Source organism: Falco peregrinus, chromosome 13 (genome assembly GCF_023634155.1).
Source record: "Falco peregrinus isolate bFalPer1 chromosome 13, bFalPer1.pri, whole genome shotgun sequence".
In the NCBI taxonomy this organism is placed as follows: Eukaryota; Metazoa; Chordata; class Aves; order Falconiformes; family Falconidae; genus Falco; species Falco peregrinus.
This window is the reverse complement of record NC_073733.1, coordinates 13687794-13708973: the sequence shown is the minus strand read 5'-3', so window position 1 is coordinate 13708973 and position 21180 is coordinate 13687794. Positions and strand designations below refer to the sequence as shown.

The following is a 21180-nucleotide window of genomic DNA, read 5'->3' as shown; positions in this document are numbered from 1 at the left end:
AAACAGCAAGTAAGTGATTGAACTCTTTGTACTTCACGGACTTTGAGATACCTACTAAATGGACCTGTCCTCTGTGAACACATGCATGCTTTTGCTCTCTGTAGTATCCTGCAGAAGTGAGGCCTGCAGCTGTACTTTTCCCTGTGATGTGTTGTTATTGCTTCCTGGTTATATATGTGCAGTCTGGTGATTTCACTGGTATCCTCCCATGTTGTATCTTGAATTTTGAATCTCGGATTAATGAATTCCTTCCTACTATGGTACTTGGTTCCCTGTTTCTCACAGTCTTCTGTTGGCTACTCATGGTATTTGAAGAATTTTGTAACCACTCTTTTGTTCATAAAATGAAGAGTCTGATCTTCAGTCTGTATAGTAGATACTCGGTGTTTCTGACTCAGTTCTTAGTGTGTACTTTTTGTAGTTGTTTATATCCTCTCTGGAGGATGTCCTCAAAGCTGTTCACAGGATTCAGGGTGTGGATTTACAGCGATGTGTAATGATGTTTTCTGTCTTTTAATTTGTTTTGTCTCTGTTTATACGGAAATGCAGTTCTGGTACTTGTTGCTTTCTGACCAGAGGTGAATTCTCGCAGTAGGTTTTTTGAGATACAGAACAACAGAGTACCTTTTCCCTTTTTACCTTTTTCACACCTTGCAGCACCTACAGCATGTGCAGTTGCTTTGGAATAATTCCCATGTAAGTCCTTGCTTGCAATTTTCCCTCTCAATTCTGTTACAGGTGCCCATCTTTAGCAAGAAGGAAGAGGTCTTTGGTTATTTGGCAAAATACACTGTTCCAGTAATGAGAGCAGCCTGGCTCATCAAAATGACTTGTGCCTATTATGCTGCCATCACAGAAACCAAGGTGAAAAAGCGTCATGTCATTGATCCCTTCATTGGTAAGCACTTTGTTTGGAGCACTGGTTTTGTTCATCTCAGATGTTTCCTTCTCAGCCTGCTCTTGAATAATAAGAGGTAGCCTGGAAATCCGTATGAACTTGTTTCCTGCTGATGAGTCCTAGTGCTCTGATGTGCATAACTGTCTAAAACAACAGGGCCCACCTGTAAGAGTATGCTGTTGAATAATAAGTCTTAACAGCTGCAAGTACTTCCTGAGAACCTACCTCTTCTTTCTCCCTGCTAAGTTCTGTTATGCTCCTCTGCTGTATAACCTGTTTTTTCCTTACTCTACAAAGACTGCAAACATTATAATTTAGTGTTGACTGATTAGCTGCTTCATAAGTGAGTAAGTGCATTTCCTAGAGAATTCAGGTATGGTACTCCCTGTTTGTTTTGAATTTCATTAAGCCTTACTGGATCCCATATCTAACGTCATTTGCATCCTGGCCTGCTCAGATTACTGTGGTCTAGGAGAGCTCCCTTGGCTGTGTTCTGGTTTGTGTGGCTGTGACTACAGGCCCTGACCACAGTCCTTTGAAAAGCAGTATTAGCCGCTGAAGTCCATCGATATTTTTTTTTCCCTCCTTGTTTATCTTTGGTATAAAAATTACACAGGCTTCTTAGCTCTGTTTCTGGAGGTTGATTTGTTTGTTAGATATGTTTATTCCATTTACTATCCTGTTCCTTTGGGTATTTGTCCTACTGCTGACCCTTGACCTACTGCTATAAGTGTTGTTTATTTCACGTTCTTGCGTATTTTGTCCTTGTTTTGCCATCTGCGTTGTCCCGGCAGAGTGTAATTGTGCTGTCACTTTGTGTATGGAGATTGTCTCTTATGCAGTTAGTTTTTTTAAAAAACAATTATTTTAAAAAATCGTTGATCATGGCTTTACACTGAAATCTGAAAAAGAAAAAGAACAAAGTGCAGAGTTGAAGTGTTTCCAGTATTTCTGCTGTCTGTCAGATTACTGAGAATGTGAAACCAGGCTGGCCTAGCGCTGCTCCCTGCTAGAAAGCCTCTTCTTCTCTGCCTGCTGATTCTCAACAGCTGCAATTGAGGAATCTTCCCAACTTTTCTTGTACAAAGTTACCCTGCCCCCCAAACACAGATTTTCCCCATTGTTCTCCATTCCTGTGGATGCCTCTTCCTCCCTGCCACCTCCAGGCCACAAGCAAAGCTAATGCTGTGGTACTTACTTTTCTTTCTTTGTCTGTGCACCAGCCTGGTTCTTTCCTGCTTCTGTTTACCACAGCACTTGTTGCTAACCTGTTTCTTCTTCTTCAGAATGGACACAGATCATCACCAAATACCTGTCAGAGCAGCTGCAGAAAATTGCGGAGTTCTATAGACAGCTCCCAGGGCAAGGCTGTGGTTCACCCCCTGGGCCAGTGCCCCAAGAGGTGGAACAAGCTTTGAAGCAGTGGGACTACAATGAGAAACTAGCTATGTTCATGTTCCAGGTGAGGAAATGGAGGGGGCTACTGGGTGGGTTTGTAGCAGAGGAGGGCTAGAGGAAATGGATGCAAAGTGATGTGTATTTTTGCAGAATGTTCACTTTCTGTGAATAGACCATTAGGGCTGGATGCAGTTTTAAGCTTAGTAGTAGAACAGGGGTAGTACAGAACTGTGCAAACTTCTAGAGTTATTTCCACTGTTGGAAAGCAAGCAGCTGCTGCTGCTGTTCTGCCTTTCCTTAGTGGATGCTGCTTCAGCTTTTGTGCATTTGCTTTGCCTTTATCTGTGTGCAGGACGGCATGCTGGACCGGCATGAATTCCTGACGTGGGTCCTTGAGTGCTTTGAGAAGATACGGTCAGGAGAAGATGAATTTCTGAAAATGCTGCTGCCCCTGCTGTTGCGGGTGAGAAATGTGTACCCAGCTTGCTTCAGGAGAGTGCTGACTTACCCTGTTGTCAGTCCCCTTCCTGTTGCCTAAGGGATGGTGAGCTATTTTGTGCTGAGAACACTAGGGAGCGTCCCTCTGAGCATCATTCTTAGGTTGTGCAAGGAGACCTTTTTAGTCCTGTTCTTTTCTGGTTTTTTCTCCTTTACCCTGTTTCGGTGCATGACTTGGTAATCCCTGCCCATGTATAGCTGTGATAGCTGGATTCTTTGTGCACCACTGCATGGAAATTGCTTTTCTTTCTTTCTGGTGCAGCAGATCCTAGGCAGACCTTTTAAGCCCTGGGAAGTCTGGGTGTGGGTACATTTTGATACATGGAATCCGTGCTGTAGAGCATTGAAAGGGTTCTTCTGATGCTTAGTGGCCAGTGGGTGATCAATGATGCTAAGGAGCTCTCTGTAAAAACGGACTGTATCTACCAGGCAGTGCCACACAGTATACTGCTTTGGGAGGGTCAGGGGTGGGTTTTTTTGTCGCTTGTAATGAGGATGTTTTTCCCCGTCCCTCTTCCCTGCAGTACTCTGGAGAGTTTGTGCAGTCTGCATACCTGTCCAGACGTCTGGCCTACTTCTGCACCCGCAGGCTTGCTATGCAGCTGGATGGTGCTGGTGGGCACCCACCCCACATCCTGTCTGGCCAGACAGGGAATGCTCTTCCTTCAACTCCCACCCCTCAGCCAGCTGCAGGGAATCCTCCTCCCAGCCCTTTCAGTGACTTACTGCTGTGCCCTCAGCACCGGCCAGTGGTATATGGGCTTAGCTGCATCCTCCAGGTAAGTTTGAGTAGTGACTGGTGATAGTTGGATCAACAGGGACAGTTTGTTGTATGCTATCACAGAAAAAATCATTACAGTTTGAGTCAGCAACTTCCTGAGTACAGAAATATCAAACCATGATTGTCAAAGGGTAGGTCTTTGATGATGTGTTGCACAGCTGTTGTACCAGACATCAGTGCTCTAGCAGTGCCCTTGACTGGCTTGCATAAGAAAAATAGGTTGGAATAGAGCCTTTGATCCATTCACAGGTGCCTCAGATGGCTGGGAAAGCTTTGCAGAATAGGGGATGAGAAAGAAAGGGTTATTTCATCTTGTGTATGTCAATAACAGGCTGTCATCTAGGAAAGGAAATGATGCCAAAAATGAGAGTAATTTTGAGCTCTTAAAAGCAAACAGCGCCTCGTCAGAAAAACGCACCCCCACAAAACAAAAAACACCCCAACAAACCAAACAACCAGCACACAAAAAAACAACCCCTCCCACTTCTTTATGGAAGAACTTTAATGGTTTAGGCAGACCACTCAGGAGCAGCAGCAGGCTATGAAAAGGTACGACTCTCAACTCATAATCTTTATACTTGGAATTGATTAAACCTTACCTTGCGGTAAAAAGGGCAAGGTTCCTGAAGCTGTATTGGTAGATGTTTGAAGGGCAAATGCTGTTGTGTCACTGTGGGACTTGGTGCATACCATCCTTTGTCAGAGGGAGATAGAGGAGTTCTGTTCAGTGTGTGTGTTCATGGTTGTGTTTTTGTCCTTCGAGAGGAGAGTGACTAGGTCAGGTGGGTCCCTGCAGGAGGAGTGGAGTTTGCTCCTTGCAGGGGAGGAAAGGAGCGCATTAAAGCAGAGGAGATTCCAGAGAGTGTGGGATGGAGTATGAGGTGAGGAGGAAGGCAAGCACAGAGCTTGGGAACCTGCAACTCAACAAAGAAACTTGAGATCAAGGAGCCCTGACAGGATCAAGAAACAGCCAGCCAGCTCTCATGTTTGAAAGAGAGAAAATTCCTGGAGTACAGCTGGCTAGAAGTAACAATCTGCCTGCAAGGACCAGAGAGCAATGCAGGAGTTATAAATAACCCCTTTATATTCCCATTACGTCTGTCTTGGTCACTTTCACTTTTAAAAGTTTAGTTTGGTTTGTTTTCTAGTTTCTGTGTGATAAAACATGTCTTTCTAAATATAAAAATCCTGCGTTTGGGGAGTTTACTTTAGGGAAAATATGAGTATATACACCTCAAAGATTTGGCTGATTTGGGGTTTGAACACAACCTTCTTAAAAAGGTCAGATTGGTTAATAATGATCTGATCTTGTTTAGTGTGTCTCAGAAGAGCATTTCTGATCTGCAGATAGTAGATAAGGCTAAGGCAGAGTAAGATCTAGTGGTTGGAAGTTGCAGCTGGGTAAAGTCAGGCTGGAAACAGATGCATTTTTGTGTATGTAATTAACCTTTGCTCACATGTTCTCAAGACAGGATGGATGCTTTGGTTTGATGTTTATAACAGCCTTGGTTGCACATCTTAACATGCAGCTTCTTGTGAGCTGGAAGCTGTAGGAGCATATCCTAGGAACCGTTCAGTAAAGTTTTTGTCTGTGTTTGTGTGGGTGTGTGTACAAGATCATAAAAGAATGAAAATGCATATATAATAGTATTGTTATTATAATCATTACTGTAATCATACTTGTAACTATTAATATAGTATAATGAGTTTGGGTCTGTTGACTTGTATTTCTTCTCACACCTCACTCTTGATGAGGGCTGTAGGTCACTGATGTAAATGCTGCTTCTGGACCACGAGGGTTGAATTTTATGTTGGTGGTGTGAGTTGTACAAAACAAGTTCTGTTTAGAAGCAGCAAGGAGCTCTGCAGCAACGTGTTACTGCTTTTGGATAGTGTGGAACTCTGGTCTTGGCTTCCTGAGCATACCTAGGGCAAGAAACTCAGTGCGGCAAGAATACTAGTTTACTTCTTTCTACTGTAGTATAGTCTTTAGCACAAAGACCCTTTCAGAGCTTGGAACAAAAAAACCCCAAATAGTAAATACGTGTACAGGACGATGAATGCCCGGGCAGTAGGATAAAGTAGTGGTTATTTCTGTAGAAAGTGATCTAACTTAATTGTTTTGACCTTGTTTTGCTCCATCTGTTGCAGAGTATAATTTTGTGTTGCCCAAGTGCCCTTGTGTGGCATTACTCATTGACTGACAGCAGGATAAAGACCGGCTCTCCACTGGACCACCTGCCTATAGCCCCATCCAACTTGCCCATGCCAGGAGGGAATTCAGCCTTTACACAGCAGGTGAGCAGCTTTCAAAAAAGGCAGCTCTTGTTGTCCAGGATAATAGCTGTATCTTAACTCTTTCAGGATTTTCTTTTCATGTTGTGTGATAAGCTGAACTGGAGCTTGGAGTCTCGCTCCCAAGGCTTTAACTGCTCCTGTTTTGCTATAAGCAAGACTGGTGTCCTGGAAGATAGGCGAAGTCTAATCTTCAGTAGATTTACTGTCATGCTCTTTGTTTTCTGATAGTTTTGTACACAGGACTTTTAAGGCATGGTTTTGTATGTTTACACAATCCATTACTTTTAGGTACGGGCAAAGCTGCGTGAAATTGAGCAGCAGATAAAGGAACGTGGTCAGGCTGTGGAGGTTCGCTGGTCATTTGACAAGTGCCAGGAAACCACAGCAGGTAACTTGCTGTAGGTTAAAGTTTCTCTCCCCGTTTCATGTGTTACCCTGAGAAAGTTCCTGTCTGCCTGTTTTGTTTTTTCCTATTTGATGACATTGGTGTTTTACTGTCAGCAGTTAAAAAAAACCACAAATAGTTTCTTGCCAGTGCAAAATCTTGCGTGGGTCTGTTTCCCAGGGGGAGCTTCTGTTACTGGAAGCTGGAAACATATACAAGAGTATAGTTCTCTGGTACATGTGCCATGTGCTGATGCTTTCCCCTTATGTCTGCTGTTGGCCACTGTGAGAGTCAGGATACAAAGCTAGGTGGACCCTTGCCTGACCGGTGCAGCTTTCCTTAGGCAGTCTCCTGAGCAATGAGCTCACACAGACTTTTGCTACAGAGTCCATTGTACCGGTCTCCAAATACGCATTTTTCTTCTCTTCTCTGTTCTCTTCTAGGTTTCACTATCGGCCGTGTCTTGCACACTTTAGAAGTTCTGGACAGTCACAGCTTTGAAAGATCTGACTTCAGCAACTCTTTGGATTCCTTGTATAACAGGATATTTGGGCTGGGTCCAACCAAAGACAGTCATGAGGTGCTTTGGGATTTTGGTGCTGGGCCCTGGTCTTGGATGTGGCTATATTCTTGTTTATATTCCACTGTTATTGTCCTGTGTTTGCCGAGAGCTAACTAGGTAGTGGCCTTTGGCCAAGAGATGTGTTCTCCATTAAAAAGGATTTCGTGCAACCTTAAGTTAAGGTACTAAACTGAGAATGGGGGGTCTGCTCTAGAAAGTCTATGCTAACAAATACATATAAGCTTGAGGGAATCCACGCAGCTGACTGAGGAGAGTCTTCTGATGGAAGACATGAGTCCAGATGGCGGATCGATGATAAAGACATGCTATGTGTCTGAGAGAAGTAAATGCTAGTCTTGTCAAATTCTGGGCTGGTAGCTGTTTCCTTGGAGTCTGGGAGCTCACAGTTCAAGTTCCTCTTAGCCTACTTGATATGTAGGACCATGGTGCAGCCAGTACTGCATTGGTTCCCGGAAGTGAGCTGCAGGACTGGCAGTTTGCATACTTTGTATAATTCTGTTGAGAAGCTGGTTTTCGCTCTGTGCTAAGATTAGCATTCCATAGATGTGCTGCTGGAAGAGAGATGATTTTCTGAAGCAAAGCCAGACTGGAGATTTGTTAAGGGCTGTGGATCACCTCATGTTGCAAAGTGGAGTCAAAGCAGAGAGAAGGCAGGAAGGCTCTAGTTTGATATCTGTCCTCCATGTTAGGAAGAGGGGAATATAGCAGTCTTCGGGCTGTGCTCTACTAGAAGTAGACTCGCTTATATGCAAATGGAGGCTTTAGGACTGCTCACCTCTTCAGTTTGGCTCAGGTTCTCACTGTAGGGCTTATATCTCAGCAGATCTCCCCCGATGATGATGCAGTGGTGGCCTTACTGTGCGAATGGGCTGTCAGTTATAAACGTTCTGGACGCCACAGGGCTATGGTTGTGGCCAAACTCTTGGAGAAGCGTCAAGCAGAGATAGAGGCTGAGGTAAGTCCTTATTCCTGGAAGGCTAGCAGCAGGAAAGGAGAGCAGAGGTTACCTAAGTCAGTTATCTAACTATTACACTGAAAGGCAAAGGCTGATCAACACAATGCCTCTGAACGCTAGTGCTGTTAATTGTGGCATTTGCTCCATCTAATCCAAAGTAGGTCATAAATGAGCCTGTGGGATGGTGTGTATCCCATTTCTTGGGTACGTTTGAAGACAAGTGATGGCAGTGTGGAAGTACTGGCATACTTGGAGACTGTGAAGTAGCTTACAGAAACCTGTGGGGGGACTTTCCTGTAAATGCAAGATAGAAAAAGTCTCTTGAAGACACTTGTGGGTCTTACAGATAGTTTCTCCTCTATGACAGCAGTTGGTACTTTTTTCTGTTTCTACAGAGATGTGGGGACTCTGAAGTTGTGGATGAGAAGGGCTCCATCTCCTCGGGCTCTCTCTCAGCAGCCAGCGCTCCTGTCTTTCAGGATGTCCTTATGCAGTTCCTTGACACTCAAGCTCCTATGCTAAGTATGTAATAAGAACTTGTGGTCTCCCAGTTTCTAGCTTTCCCTCTCCTGCAAACTTTGGATTTGTATGCTATTCTCTTGTGGTAGGTCTTGAATGTACCTGAATTCTCACTCTGGCTTCCTTGCGATCCACAGCGTACCTTGGAGAGGGAAGGGAAGCAGCCTGGAAGGCCAGATGACAGAAAGATAATGCAGAAGCACTTCTGTTAACAGAGTGTTAGCCAAGAATAAATGAGTATAGCCTGATAGGGAATTAATTCAGGCTGAGAACTTTTAAAAGTTTTTCAGATTTAACTAGTAAGTGACAAAGGTCTGGAATAGTCTTTCAGTGGAAGTACTGTGAACAGATTAAGGGGGACAGGATCCAACTCTGAATGATGTAGGCAACTGTTTGTGCACCTGGGAATGGTACTTCCAGGCTATGCCTCTGGTTTGTGCGACTAACTGGAGAACGTTTGACTTAATTACCACCTGTTGAAACTGAGCTTTCTGCTTTTAGTCCCTGCTGTAATCTCAGAACTGTGTATCAGTCACTACGTTTAAATCTCTGGAAACACTTTCTCTAGCCCTAGGTTAGGTGGCTGGTGTTGCTCATGGTGTTGCAGGAGAACTCTTGACAGCCCTGACTGTCTTGTCCTTTCAGCTGATCCTGGGAAGGAAAATGAGAAGGTGGAGTTCTTTAACCTGGTGCTGCTGTTCTGTGAGCTAATCCGGCATGATGTCTTCTCTCACAACATCTACATGTGCACGCTCATCTCCCGGGGTGATCTTGCCATGGATTCTCATGGGCCTCGCCCGCCCTCGCCCTTCGATGATCCTGCTGAAGAGCACGACAGGAAGGAGACAGAGGGAAACAGTGGCATCAAACTAGAGGTGAGAGCACAAGCACCATGGCCACCTTGTACATGTCCCCTTGTTGTGCTTGTCCGTTTTTACCAGCTTTGCAGCCTCCTTGCTATTACCTGCTGGAGGATATACCAGCAACTCATGCTTCTCCTTCCCCCAACCTATTTCCTTAGCTTTTCAGTTTTAAAAGTAGAAGTCTTAGAGTGGCTTAGAATGTAAAGGGGTAGACAGGAAAATCTTGCACTGCTCGGGGCAGAGCAGCGTATCATGAGGTGCTGTGTGAGGCCCGTCCTTGATGTTTGCAGTGTATTAGGCTTCAACTTGCCAGGTATCGTGGGTGTGTTGACATATTGCTGTCACTGTCCAACAAGGACATCGAGTGCTGTAGTAAATAAATACTCTGTTGCTCCCTGGTGCATCACTGAGATGCAAAGCTGCTCTGTTTGTTCCCAGGACACAGGTCTTTCTGAAACCATGGACATTGACCACAACTCCAACATGCTCTTTGATGACATGGAGAAGACAGACTTTTCGGTATGTTCCTGCATTTTTCTGCTGGCTACTCAGTACATAGGTCAGTATGTTGCAGTGGGACCGGGGACAGTGTGTGCTTTGCTTTTGTACGCGTACTCCCTCCACTGCTGTAGCGCCAGTAAGCTGGAAGTGGCTGGGTTGTAAGGCAGCTGACACTGTAAAAAGGCCCATATAACCTACTGATGCAGGTTGGGAGTCCATCAGAGTAGAGTGAGTCCCAGTCATTCTTGGGATCTCTTAGGCTCTAGCCACTGCCAGCCCAGTGTTTGGGCAGGATAGGAAGTGGACTGCTTGGATGACTATGATAGCACCAGGAGATTGGGAGTGACTTACTGTCAGCCAGGGTTTTCTTGGTCACCTGGGAGAAGACTCTGCTATCCTCGTGTGTGTGGCTGCCAGTACTTTTTCAGTTTTACAGTTCTTCATATTTGTGTGCGTAGTTCGTGGTTGCACAACACTCTAAAGCACTTGATAATAAAAGTAACTTGGGGTGGTTGAAAAGTCCCTGAGTACCTACATTCCTCCAGCCATTTCTGGCCTTTCAAAGTACATGTTAGGCAGGTGTGATGTGCAGAGCTATGAGGCTTTCCCAGGATCCTTGCTTGTTCTGTGGATGTTGTTGTTCCCAAAATTCTAAGTTGTGGTTATTTATTTCCTATTGTTTTTAACTCTCTATACAACATGGACTGGAAGCAGGTATGGGAACACTTCGCACATTGCCTTGGTCATTGCCTTAAGAACAGGATGCTTCTCCAACCCTCCCTCTTCCTGCTTGTTTTTAGGCCTGAGCAGATAAACCTTCCTTCAGCATCTTCACTGTTGCATGACCGTATTTCCTAACTACCTTTTGTTATTCTTGTATCTCCCTAGATGTTTTCTCCTCCAATGCATTGTGAATCTAAAGCCAGCCCTTCCCCTGAGAAACCAGATCCTGAAAAGGAAGCAAAGCCTTTGCTGAAGGATAAATCTGTGGAAGGAATGTTAGCATCCCTGTATGACCAGCCTCGGCACATCCAGTATGCAACACACTTTCCTATTCCTCAGGTATGAGATCTGCTCACCTGTTGTTGCCCTGTGCGCTGGTCACGAGGCTGCTGTGTTTCCCTGCCATACAGCTGTGGGTGGGTAAGGAGCAGTCATGCTTTCCTTCACTGCTGCAGGAAGTGATCTGCGTAAGATGTCTCCTTGCTTACTCCCAGAACAACTTCTGAGATGAAGCTTTCCTTTTCTTTTAAGAGATCCAGATGTGAAACAAAATTAAAGCATTCGGCCTCATAGTTGCTAATGCAGTTGTCTTTTGGTTCCCTAGGAGGAGTCATGCAGCCACGAGTGTAACCAACGGTTGGTAGTTCTTTTTGGGGTTGGAAAACAACGGGACGATGCTCGGCATACGATCAAGAAAATAACCAAAGACATTCTAAAAGTCTTAAATAGAAAGAGCACTGCAGAGACAGGTTAGTAGAGCTTGAGCCACTCTTTTCTGAAGTAGGAGCATCGTTCCAGTTGGCTGGCTCCTTTGGAGTCTCACAGTGAAAGGATTATAGAAAATCTACAGTGCCTGGTAAGCTGTATCAGTCACCGAGAGTCTGGAATGGTGCTCTGTTCCCAAACATACTAACCAGCAACTAAGACGACCAGTTTCCTGCTGACAGTATCTGTTTAATTGAACTTTTCTTCAGAAGAGGATTACATCATACCAGGTTCCGAGTGAGACCCTGGCCAAAACTTTGGCTTTTCAGATTTTATTTGCTTTAGCTCTTGCATTTAGATCCTTGCACAAGAAACAAAGAGGACTTTGCCTATGCATATTTGTTAAAGATCTTGATTAAATGGAGCACGCCATCATGCTTGGGGCACGTGCTAAATGCATAGTATAGGAAATTTGGATAGCTGTGTAAAATCAGTAGGAAGCCTCTGCGTTCCATCAGCTGAGAATCTGGCTACAATTTTTTTTCTCTCTTACTCCGATTCCTGAAAGGCAACTTGCAATGTGGTAGAAAGATGATTCTTTAAAAGGTGGGGTGCTCTGACAAATTTTGAGGCTGGACATCTCCAGTCTAGGACATCTGTTCTCATCAGTGAATCAGTGTACCTCTACATTGAGAGAAAAAATATTTTCTCCATCCAAAGAGTACCTTCACTTAGGATAAACCAGGTGTTAACCCTGCTGTCATTCTCGGGTTAGGAATTCCTTCCTCAGCAGTTTATTGTTTTGATTTCAAGATGGTCCTTATCAGCTTAAGATGTGGGACTCGGGCTTTTTGGCTATGCTGCATGGCAGGGGCTGGTCTTGCTGAGGGACTGACAGTGCTGATGACTGATGTTTAGTCTTCCTCTGATGGGGAACATAGCCTAATACCGTTTGCTGACCTTTCCAACTTTGGTAGGTGGAGAGGAAGGTCAGAAGAGGAAAAAGAGCAAGCCAGAAGCATTCCCAACAGCTGAAGATATATTTGCAAAGTTCCAGCACCTTTCTCACTTTGATCAGCACCAAGTCACATCTCAGGTATGACCCTTTCAAAACTGCTGTCCTTCTTGAGCCCTGACTGTGTCCCTTTGCATTACTGAGAGCAGCTTCCTGGAGGGAAAGGGAGATGGGCCTGCTGGGGGACTTCTGCAAGGGGAGATAGTACTGTGTGTCATCTTGCCCTTGCAGGTATCTCGCAATGTCTTGGAACAGATCACCAGCTTTGCCTTGGGAATGTCATACCACTTGCCTCTGGTACAGCACGTGCAGTTCATATTTGACTTGATGGAGTATTCACTCAATATCAGTGGTCTTATCGACTTTGCCATCCAGGTAAGCACATTGTGCTCAAATGGTTCCTGGGAGGGGTTCATCAGCCTGAAAGGCAGCAGATCTGTGCTGTGATAGTTGAGCTGCTCCTGGGATCATTGGTGACCCTCTAACCTGTGTTATGGAGGTGATCAGATTATGTGGTTGTTGCAGTGCTCCTGGGCTGCAGCTGTAGGTAGTCTTACATGTTCTGTTGTGAGGATTATTCTTCCAGCAATTTCAAGGTTGTCTCCAAAGGACTTGCATTGCATCTCTGTCCCTGGCTGCAGCAAGGCCTTGTTCTGAGTGAGAAGGGGATCATCTGTCTCTGGCAGCTCTCCCACCTTGCTCCCCTGGAAGGATCCTTGGCACATGGCAGTGCAGGCTGCCTTCTGGATCCTGCTAAAATCCTGTTGCTGTTTCTGCAGCCTGTGCCAGGTGTCTCTTGAAGGCTTGCTACGGTTGCTGATGGAATTGAGGCTGTTAACCTTAAAAAGGGAGCTGAGTTAGATTTATACAGGACAGAATTACCGAACAAGCTGTCTGCTACTACCCGTGGCAATATCCCAGTCACCCTCTGATACCCAAGCACTGACAGCCCCTTGTACTGCCTGAGTGAGACATTGTGCCTAAGTTTGGGGTGCCAACTGTTCCAGGGGTACATCTCTAGGCAGAAAGTGCCTGCCAGTCCCTTTCCTGGCAGGTCCTATAGGCTGTGAGTGTGGTGTGCCTGCTCCATTTCTGACCATACCTTACCCCTGTGGCTGTTGAAGGGTTTTTCTGTCATTGGGTGCAGTTGCTGAATGAACTGAGCGTGGTGGAGGCAGAACTGCTGTTGAAATCCTCCGACCTTGTTGGCAGCTACACCACCAGCTTGTGCCTGTGCATCGTGGCTGTGCTGCGGCACTACCACTCCTGCCTTATATTGAACCAGGACCAGATGGCTCAGGTCTTTGAAGGGTAAGGCAATCTTCACCTCCCTGTGTGGAATGAAGCAGCGTATCTTCTGGGGGCTTGTAAGGGGCAGGGATGTATCTATATCCTTCCTAAAAGGCAGCAACTTTGTGCCTGAGAGTTCAGCTCACAGAATTTATGGGGGACAGGATTTGTTACTTAGCGCACGCTGTTGCTGTGAGCTCAGGAAGATATCTGTGTAATGAAATTATTCCTTCAGATTTTCTTTTTGTGTTGCTGCAGCATTTTTTTTTTGTCTCTGTGCAGTCTGTGTGGGGTGGTGAAACATGGCATGAACCGCTCAGATGGGTCCTCAGCGGAGCGCTGTATCCTGGCCTATCTCTATGACCTGTATACATCCTGCAGTCACCTCAAAAGTAAATTTGGGGAGCTCTTCAGGTGAGGCTGAGGCAGGTGGGATGCGGTGGGTACTGACTAGTATAGCACCTTTAGCTTAAGCTTTTGCTTGTGGTCTTGTTTGATGTGATTGTCCCTGATACCGTCTCAGCGGAGGACTGAAGCCTTGGGAGTAGTGCCTGTTTTACAGGCAGTAATGACCCAGTGTATAATCTTTACTCTTAGACCGTCACGGTTTTGGTAAATTGCCTTTGGTAGTCCTCTGCACATCCACGTGTCTGTTCTTACCCCATTCCTAGAGGATAGAAGTAGAGAGATCTGTTCCCACCAAACTCTGATGACTGAGCACTTCATCCTGAAGGTTGTGCTCTGCTTATGCTCAGCACCCTAATAATCCTTGGGCTGGTTCTGAACCTGCACTGTTTGGTTCTGGGTTTGTTCCTGTGCTACTTTGCAGTCCTTGTGCTTGTTCTGCCCCTGTTGGCTCTTCAGGTTCTGCTCTGCTGGTGTTGCCCCCCAGGCTCTGTCCTGTGGGCTTACTTTACTCTGTGGTCTTCTGCTCTTTGCAGTTCTTCACTTGGGAACTGTCCCCCTCACCAGCTCCCTGTGGATCTCCTCCCTTAGCAGCTCAGAGATGGAGTCCACAGATCTCTCTGGCTTTTTGCTTACATGATCCTGTGAACGGGTAATTCTCCTGACAGCCCTGTTTCCCAGTACAGTGCTTCACTTTGTCTTCTCTCACAGCCCCTGCTCCCTATCAGTGTTTCCTGTGCAGGCATGCCATAGGAACATCTAACTCTCCGTGTAACCCCCTGTTGAGGGGCTCTGAGAGTGGCTTGTGCCTTGATGTCAGTTGGCTAAGCTTCTGGCTGCTGAGAGCCTTTGAAGTCTCTCGCTGGACTGAATCGAGAGGAACAGGGCGTGCTGTGGTCACAGGTGCATTGGAGTTCTTTGAGGGAGTCACTACACATATGGAAATGAGAAACCTGATATTAGACTAACTGAATTCCTAAAAGCTGTTCAGCAAGGCTTTGAAGTAAATGGCCACAGATAAAAGGGAATATCCTGTAGCAGGCAAACAATAGGTTAGAGATGGAGACAAGGAGTGAGAAGGAGTTTGTATTTTGAGGGTGATCCCTCCCTGAGGAGTCTCATAGGATTCGGCTAGTGCTCGTGCTGTTCTGTATATTGGAAGTTGTATGAGTGGTGATAGCAAAACTTTTCATATAACTGTTATTCAGCATGTAACAATAGAAGTTGGCTGCAGGTTGTTGTAGTAGGGCACAGTGATAGTGACGAGTACTAAACTGGCAGATTAAGTTTAGTGTTGTTAATCATAAAATAATACTCACAGGATTGTCCTTGTTCCCTTCTAAACTTTCCGTAGTGGTGGATATATGCTACCTGGATAACTTCCAGGTGCTTCCCCAGCAAAGAACCAGCTTCACTCTTTTGGAAGAGACTTTGTTGGTACACAGTGATCTTGAGTTTCCACGTTCATGCTGAGGGAGGGCTTGTCTTGCGCAGGATTGCTTTGCTTGTCAGAGTTCAGTGGAATCTTAGGTTTTTGTGTTCCTAATCTCTCCTTCCTGTCCTGTTTAGTGACTTCTGCTCCAAGGTGAAGAACACAATCTACTGCAATGTTGAGCCATCTGACTCCAATATGCTATGGGAACCAGAGTTCATGATTGATACTATTGAAAATCCATCTGCACATAACTTTACATACACCAACCTGGGAAAGAGCCTCAATGAAAACCCAGCCAACCGTTACAGTTTTGTCTGTAATGCACTTATGCATGTATGTGTGGGACACCACGATCCAGACAGGTGAGAAGCAGAACTTTCATGGCTCTACTGAGATAGTAAAATTTTCAGGTGAGGGTAAGAAAGCCAGTAGCCATTCCTTGGCTGTCTTGGGGTGTGAGGAAGGAGCCAAGGCTGGGATCCCTTAGAGAATCATTCACCTGATGGCATGCATTAGTAGCAAAGTTGACCCTCTGCTTTTTTCGTTATTTATTTAACAGGGTGAACGACATTGCTATCCTGTGTGCTGAGCTAACTGGCTACTGCAAGTCTCTAAGCGCCGAGTGGCTGGGTGTGCTCAAAGCTTTGTGCTGTTCCTCCAATAATGGGACCTGTGGCTTCAATGACCTCCTCTGCAATGTTGATGCAAGTGCAAACATTCAAAAGGGGAAAAGGAATTGAAGCAGGAGTGGAGGGATCCCTTGGGAGAAGGCAGAAATGAACAAGGGATGGAGGCTTTGTCTTCTGAGGACAGGGGAAAGGCTTTGAATACCAGGGCTACCTTTTGGTGTTTGCAGCCTGGGCTGATCATGGACATTGACCTGGGGTTATGGGCCCTTCTACCCCCCAGCTCCTAGGCAAGCTGAGGAATTGCTGACAGAGGGAATGAGGCAGAGGCTGTTGTGATCACTGGCTGATCTCCTCTCTTCCAGGTCAGTGACTTATCTTTCCATGATTCCTTGGCCACCTTTGTTGCCATTCTCATTGCCCGGCAGTGCTTGCTGCTGGAGGACCTGATTCGCTGTGCTGCTATCCCCTCACTCCTCAATGCTGGTAAGTGCATCCCTGCAGAAAGCTGGTCTTAGTCTCAGTTCTAGCCCAAAGGCCTGTGCTTAATGGATACTTTGTGAACCCATAGTTGTGAAACATGCCTCCAATACTTCTTTTATGGTATTGATGGTATCAATCTTTTAAGAATTGAACATTTTGCTTTGGAGAGTTTCTGGCCTTTTGGTTTCTATCAAAAACTGGTTGTGTGAAGGTATTTCAGTGTCTTACTCTCTGGAGCTGAAATGAGTATGGAGTTATTATCAGCCATGCTGTCTGACCAGTGTCCTCAGCTTTGAACTCCAGCAGTCCGCCTCTCACTGCTGATATGGTTCAGCTCACACTTTGGCTAGAGCGGCCAGCTGACCAGTTGGGCCTACAGTGCCTGGTTCACTCTGCCTTTACTCTGTCACCAGCCTTCCTAGCTGTGCTCTGGGGATTGCAGCATCCAGACTCTGACAGGGTGAAGCTGGGAAGACAGAGCAAGCAGAATGTAGTGCATTTCATTGGGGATAATACTGATGGATTTGCTCACTTGCATGTTAATTGCTGCACATGCTCTATATTTGTAAATACAATAAGGCTGCTGCAGCTTCTCAACTGGTTGCTCCAGGGCAGTGTACTGTGAATAGCTTTTGGATTGAGAGTCAGCTGTCTCAGTGCTTAAGAAATCTCAGCTGACTGTTTTCTTTACATAGCCTGCAGTGAACAGGACTCAGAACCGGGAGCACGTCTGACCTGCCGGATTTTACTCCATCTGTTTAAGACTCCACAGCTGAACCCATGCCAGCAAGATGGCAGTAAGTGAATGGAAGTAGAGCCTTTATTGTGAAAGTACTGAGGCTCTTGCACCCTAAGAAAAGAGATACTGGACCCTATGACTAGAGTCATGACCTGCTTGCTCTGAATAAAGCAGGCAAGGCCTGATACACTGCTTTCTGCAGAGGACAAAGAACAATATCCTTCCATTTATTTCACTCCATGGTAGCCCCGCAAGTTGGGGAGGAGGCCCTTGGAGGCAGGAAGCCAGCCAGTAGAGGTGGCCTTGCTGTCACTAAGCCATTAGAGTAATGATCACTTCTTTTTTTTTTATGTCTTGAGCTTTGTATAGCCTCTTAACATGGTGCCAAAAGCTGCTATTTTACAGCGCTCCCTTTTTGTCTGATGATGGAAACAGTCCAGGAAGCTCTGTTCTTGGCTCCTCATAAGTATCCTGATAGCTCAAATCTCTAATCCCAGCCTGTGTTCTAGGTTAGGGTCCTGTTGGAGCTTGGAGTTCGTGACACAGGCACTGCGCCCCATTTTGATTTCATGGTTCAGTTGTCACAGCATGATTGGCACTGTGCTTTGTGAAACTTAATTAAATTGACTCCATGTTACAGTTTGGAAAAGGACTAGCCTCAGGATTCTCTGAGCTGGATTCTACGGTACTAGCTGTCACATAATTCAGGCAGCTCTGGAGCCTGCGCCTTTCTTACTGGATATTGCCCTTCGCCATTGTCCTCTTTGCAGACAAACCCACGGTGGGAATCCGCTCTTCCTGTGACCGTCACTTACTGGCAGCTTCCCAAAATCGTATTGTGGATGGAGCGGTCTTTGCAGTGCTGAAGGCTGTCTTTGTTCTGGGTGCGTACCTGTGTTAGCCTGAACCTGTAAGAATGTTTTTAGTGGGGTGGGAGAAAGGCACTGTATTGCATGTGTTGGCTGTACCGATGGCCAGGGATCTGTTTTGGTGGATATGTGGCTTGTCTGAAGCCCTTTGATTCAGCTGTAAATAAGCTTTGTATCTCTTAGCTGCAGGAGAGATCATGGCAGAGAGAGTTTATGAATGCTCAGGATGTTTTGCTTTAGGTTTAGCATTGGTGATTAAGTGACAGTTGTGCTTTTCTCATAGGAGATGCAGAACTGAAAGGCTCTGGCTTTTCCCACCCTGGAGGTGTTGACGATCTCATGGATGATGAGCTGGGCACCAGGAAGGCCGGTAGTCGGGTAGTAACTGTAGAAACGGCTAGTTTGGATATTTATGCCAAGTATGTGCTGAGGAGTATATGTCAACAGGTGAGTCTGTCCCATCTCTAGGTTTGTCCTTATTCCCCCTGCAGACAGATATATCCCACATGACTTTCGGCAGGTTGGGTTTGGCAGGTATTTCTTCAAAACATCAGTCAAGAAACCTGTGATGATTCTGCTGCCTGATGGTGCTAAGAATTGCTCACCGTGACAAAAAAATAGACACGCAAACAGTTGTCAAGAATTAGGTGTCGCAGTATGCAGGGACTGCACGTCCCCTTTGCTTTGGCGACAGCACGGGGCTCATGTCCAAGGAGGGGAGTGCTGGGAGTGGTTTGCTGAGATGTGTGCTGGAGGCAGAGAAGATAAGCGCAAGAAAGACAGTTTGTTGAAGTGATAAATGGTGCCTTTCAGAATGCAGCTTAAGTGTTGCTTGCAGCTAGGCTGTTAATGTATCCCTGGGCTTTGCAGTGCCCTGTTTACTTAATTAAAGGAACAACAACAAAAATCTTTTGCTTAGCCTAATGTGATAGCACCAGTATTTCTGTTCCTTTGTAAAAAACTGACATTTGGGGAACTGAAACCTGGCTAATAAGGTACTTAGTTGCAAAGTGAAGTGGCTGTTAGCACTACTGTATGAAAGCGGGTGTTGAAGGGTGTTCTTGGCCTCAGTTGCAAATTCATCCTGTCAGCAGGAAAGATATAGAGCTACAATTTGAAACCTGTAGTCCATATTGCAATTTGAAACCTGCAGTCCATATTATTAATGTGTAAACACAACACATCAGTGCTGTGCTGTCTTCATGCTTTGTGATGCTGTGGTTTAGCAGTTGGCTTGCTATATAGTAATGTTACCAGCCTATGAAAGAAGAATTGGAGTCACCTATTTATAAGCATAAATTCAACATACTTAGTGTTACTGAAACCTGACTGTAACATTGATAGAGGTAGATAATTCCCTTGCTGGTCCCAGTCTGTGTAGAAAGGACTCACAGCAGGTGGAAAGTGTGTGTGTGTGTGTATACAGGAGGGAGTAGCAGTGTCAGGTATCACTATTTGTACCAATTGTTGGCAGCACTGGCTATATAGGAGTGAGTATTCCAGCAGATAACAGTGAGTACCACCAAGTCGTGCCAGAGCTCCTGCAGGATTCCTGCAGCTGTAAAGAGCTGTAAAATGACGTGTTTAATATTAACACCTCCAGTGTGAGCAATGGATGCTGCAGAACTTGGACTATTAATTCTGAATGCCTGTAGAATGCCTTCATAACCGTAGACTGTGATGTTGCATCTCATATTCAGGTGCATAGTTTATAATAGATTTCATCATGACAGGGTGGGGAAAAGGAGCAGACTACAGAATTAAGTTCAAGCTTTGTTTCTTGGGTGCGTATGATTATGACATAATTGCTGGTCTGACCTTTAGCCTGTTTAAATTAATAAATGTAATTGTGACTGGCCTTTTGAAAAGGTTAATTTCATAGAGCTGTGCTAAACCACAGTGGGAACCAAGAGGGAGGACTGAGTCAAAGTTGCTAACTTGAATCTGGTGATTGGGGTGGTAGAGTTGTCCATTGTGCTTGGAAAATATGCTCATAGTGCTCTCCTGGGAAGAGACAGATGAGAGACTCTGTTTCAGTAGTATGAAGCCTGTGGAGGTGGTTGTTTTGTAAAGACACATTGCAGGGATTAAGAGAGGTTAGAAGTCCCTCAAGGTTGAAGATGATAGTTTACTTCATACTTATTTGTGAGATTATATCCATAAAGTGGATCAGAGATGACATCTGAATTCTTGTAGGAAGCTGAGCAAGTGGCAAAAAGGGTCTTCCCGAGGATGTGCATATTATGTATGCAAGGAAGAGAAGTTTGATGTAGCAACACTGAAGGGGAGAAATGCAATAGGCATTGGAGAATTCACCAGGTCATGTGTGTTGGGAAAGTGGAAACTTCATCTAGGATGGAGGTGAAGATCTAGGCTGTGGTTTCACAAGGATTTCGAACCAGAGATTTAGCTTTCCCAATCTTTGTGCTTTACCTAGTGCTTGAAGTGCTGCTGAGAGGGACTGTTCCCAGCTTTCTAGGCTTAGCACCAGCACCTGTGCTTCATGAACTGGATTCTCATCTCTTCTCTGATTGTCACTTCTCAGTGGAAGAGCTCTCTGATCAGGCTTGCTCTGCAGCTGCAGCAGTGCTTATACAACAGTCCTTTGTAGATTTTAATTTCATGAATTTGCCTGATTTTCAATATGGAAAAATCCTGCAGTAACGAATGCTGCAAGTTAACTGTAAATTGCGTGAAGTACTGCCTACCTCATGTTTGTTTTGGAAACTGCTGCCTTTATTATTGTACGCTTAGGTACCACCAGCTGAAATTGAGAGTCTGACTTTTTTTTTTTTTTTTTCTGTCTACCTTCTCATGATTTGTGACTTTAAGTGGCTTGCATCCAGTCAGTTGTTTACCCTTCCAGTCTTTGAGAATTAAAGTCATTGGTTTTTACTAAGGATGGCAGTGTGTTTTCCATCACTATTTAAGAATTAAGGGGTGTGCTTTTCTCTAAGACGTGTTCTAGTTTAGCCTTAGCTGCAGCCTTGAATTATTTAATTTAGGACAGCTCCAGGGCTTTGTTGTGCAGGAAATAGACCAAATAATTTTCAGTGATCCCTTCTGATCTTTTGAGCCCAAGTGGCAGTCTTGATGAAGTCTGGGCATGGCAGTGACTATGTACTGTTAAATCATACCAATATTTTATCAAAAGAAATAGCAGCTACTGTGTTTCACTGCTGCTGACTTGTCGAAGTTGATGTTTCCTCTG

General features: G+C 45.2%; 1 protein-coding gene across 8 annotated transcripts in view; it reads left to right on the top strand.

Moving 5' to 3' along the window:
- Window positions 1-21180, top strand: part of MED12 (mediator complex subunit 12) — a 36568-nt gene that overhangs the window by 2803 nt on the left and 12585 nt on the right. For 5 of the 8 annotated variants that reach the window (XM_055817921.1, XM_055817919.1, XM_055817918.1 and 2 more), the window contains exons 4-26: window positions 739-898; window positions 2185-2360; window positions 2649-2759; window positions 3319-3573; window positions 5727-5873; window positions 6162-6261; window positions 6702-6838; window positions 7662-7796; window positions 8192-8318; window positions 8961-9190; window positions 9617-9697; window positions 10568-10741; window positions 11007-11151; window positions 12085-12203; window positions 12354-12497; window positions 13270-13433; window positions 13695-13826; window positions 15387-15614; window positions 15812-15956; window positions 16244-16364; window positions 17057-17158; window positions 17871-17984; window positions 18253-18416. In XM_055817921.1, the coding sequence (XP_055673896.1) occupies window positions 739-898; window positions 2185-2360; window positions 2649-2759; window positions 3319-3573; window positions 5727-5873; window positions 6162-6261; window positions 6702-6838; window positions 7662-7796; window positions 8192-8318; window positions 8961-9190; window positions 9617-9697; window positions 10568-10741; window positions 11007-11151; window positions 12085-12203; window positions 12354-12497; window positions 13270-13433; window positions 13695-13826; window positions 15387-15614; window positions 15812-15956; window positions 16244-16364; window positions 17057-17158; window positions 17871-17984; window positions 18253-18416 (3411 nt within the window). The remainder of the gene's footprint in view (window positions 1-738; window positions 899-2184; window positions 2361-2648; window positions 2760-3318; window positions 3574-5726; window positions 5874-6161; window positions 6262-6701; window positions 6839-7661; window positions 7797-8191; window positions 8319-8960; window positions 9191-9616; window positions 9698-10567; window positions 10742-11006; window positions 11152-12084; window positions 12204-12353; window positions 12498-13269; window positions 13434-13694; window positions 13827-15386; window positions 15615-15811; window positions 15957-16243; window positions 16365-17056; window positions 17159-17870; window positions 17985-18252; window positions 18417-21180) is intronic. The other 3 variants (XM_055817920.1, XM_055817915.1, XM_055817917.1) reach the window with 1 other exon arrangement.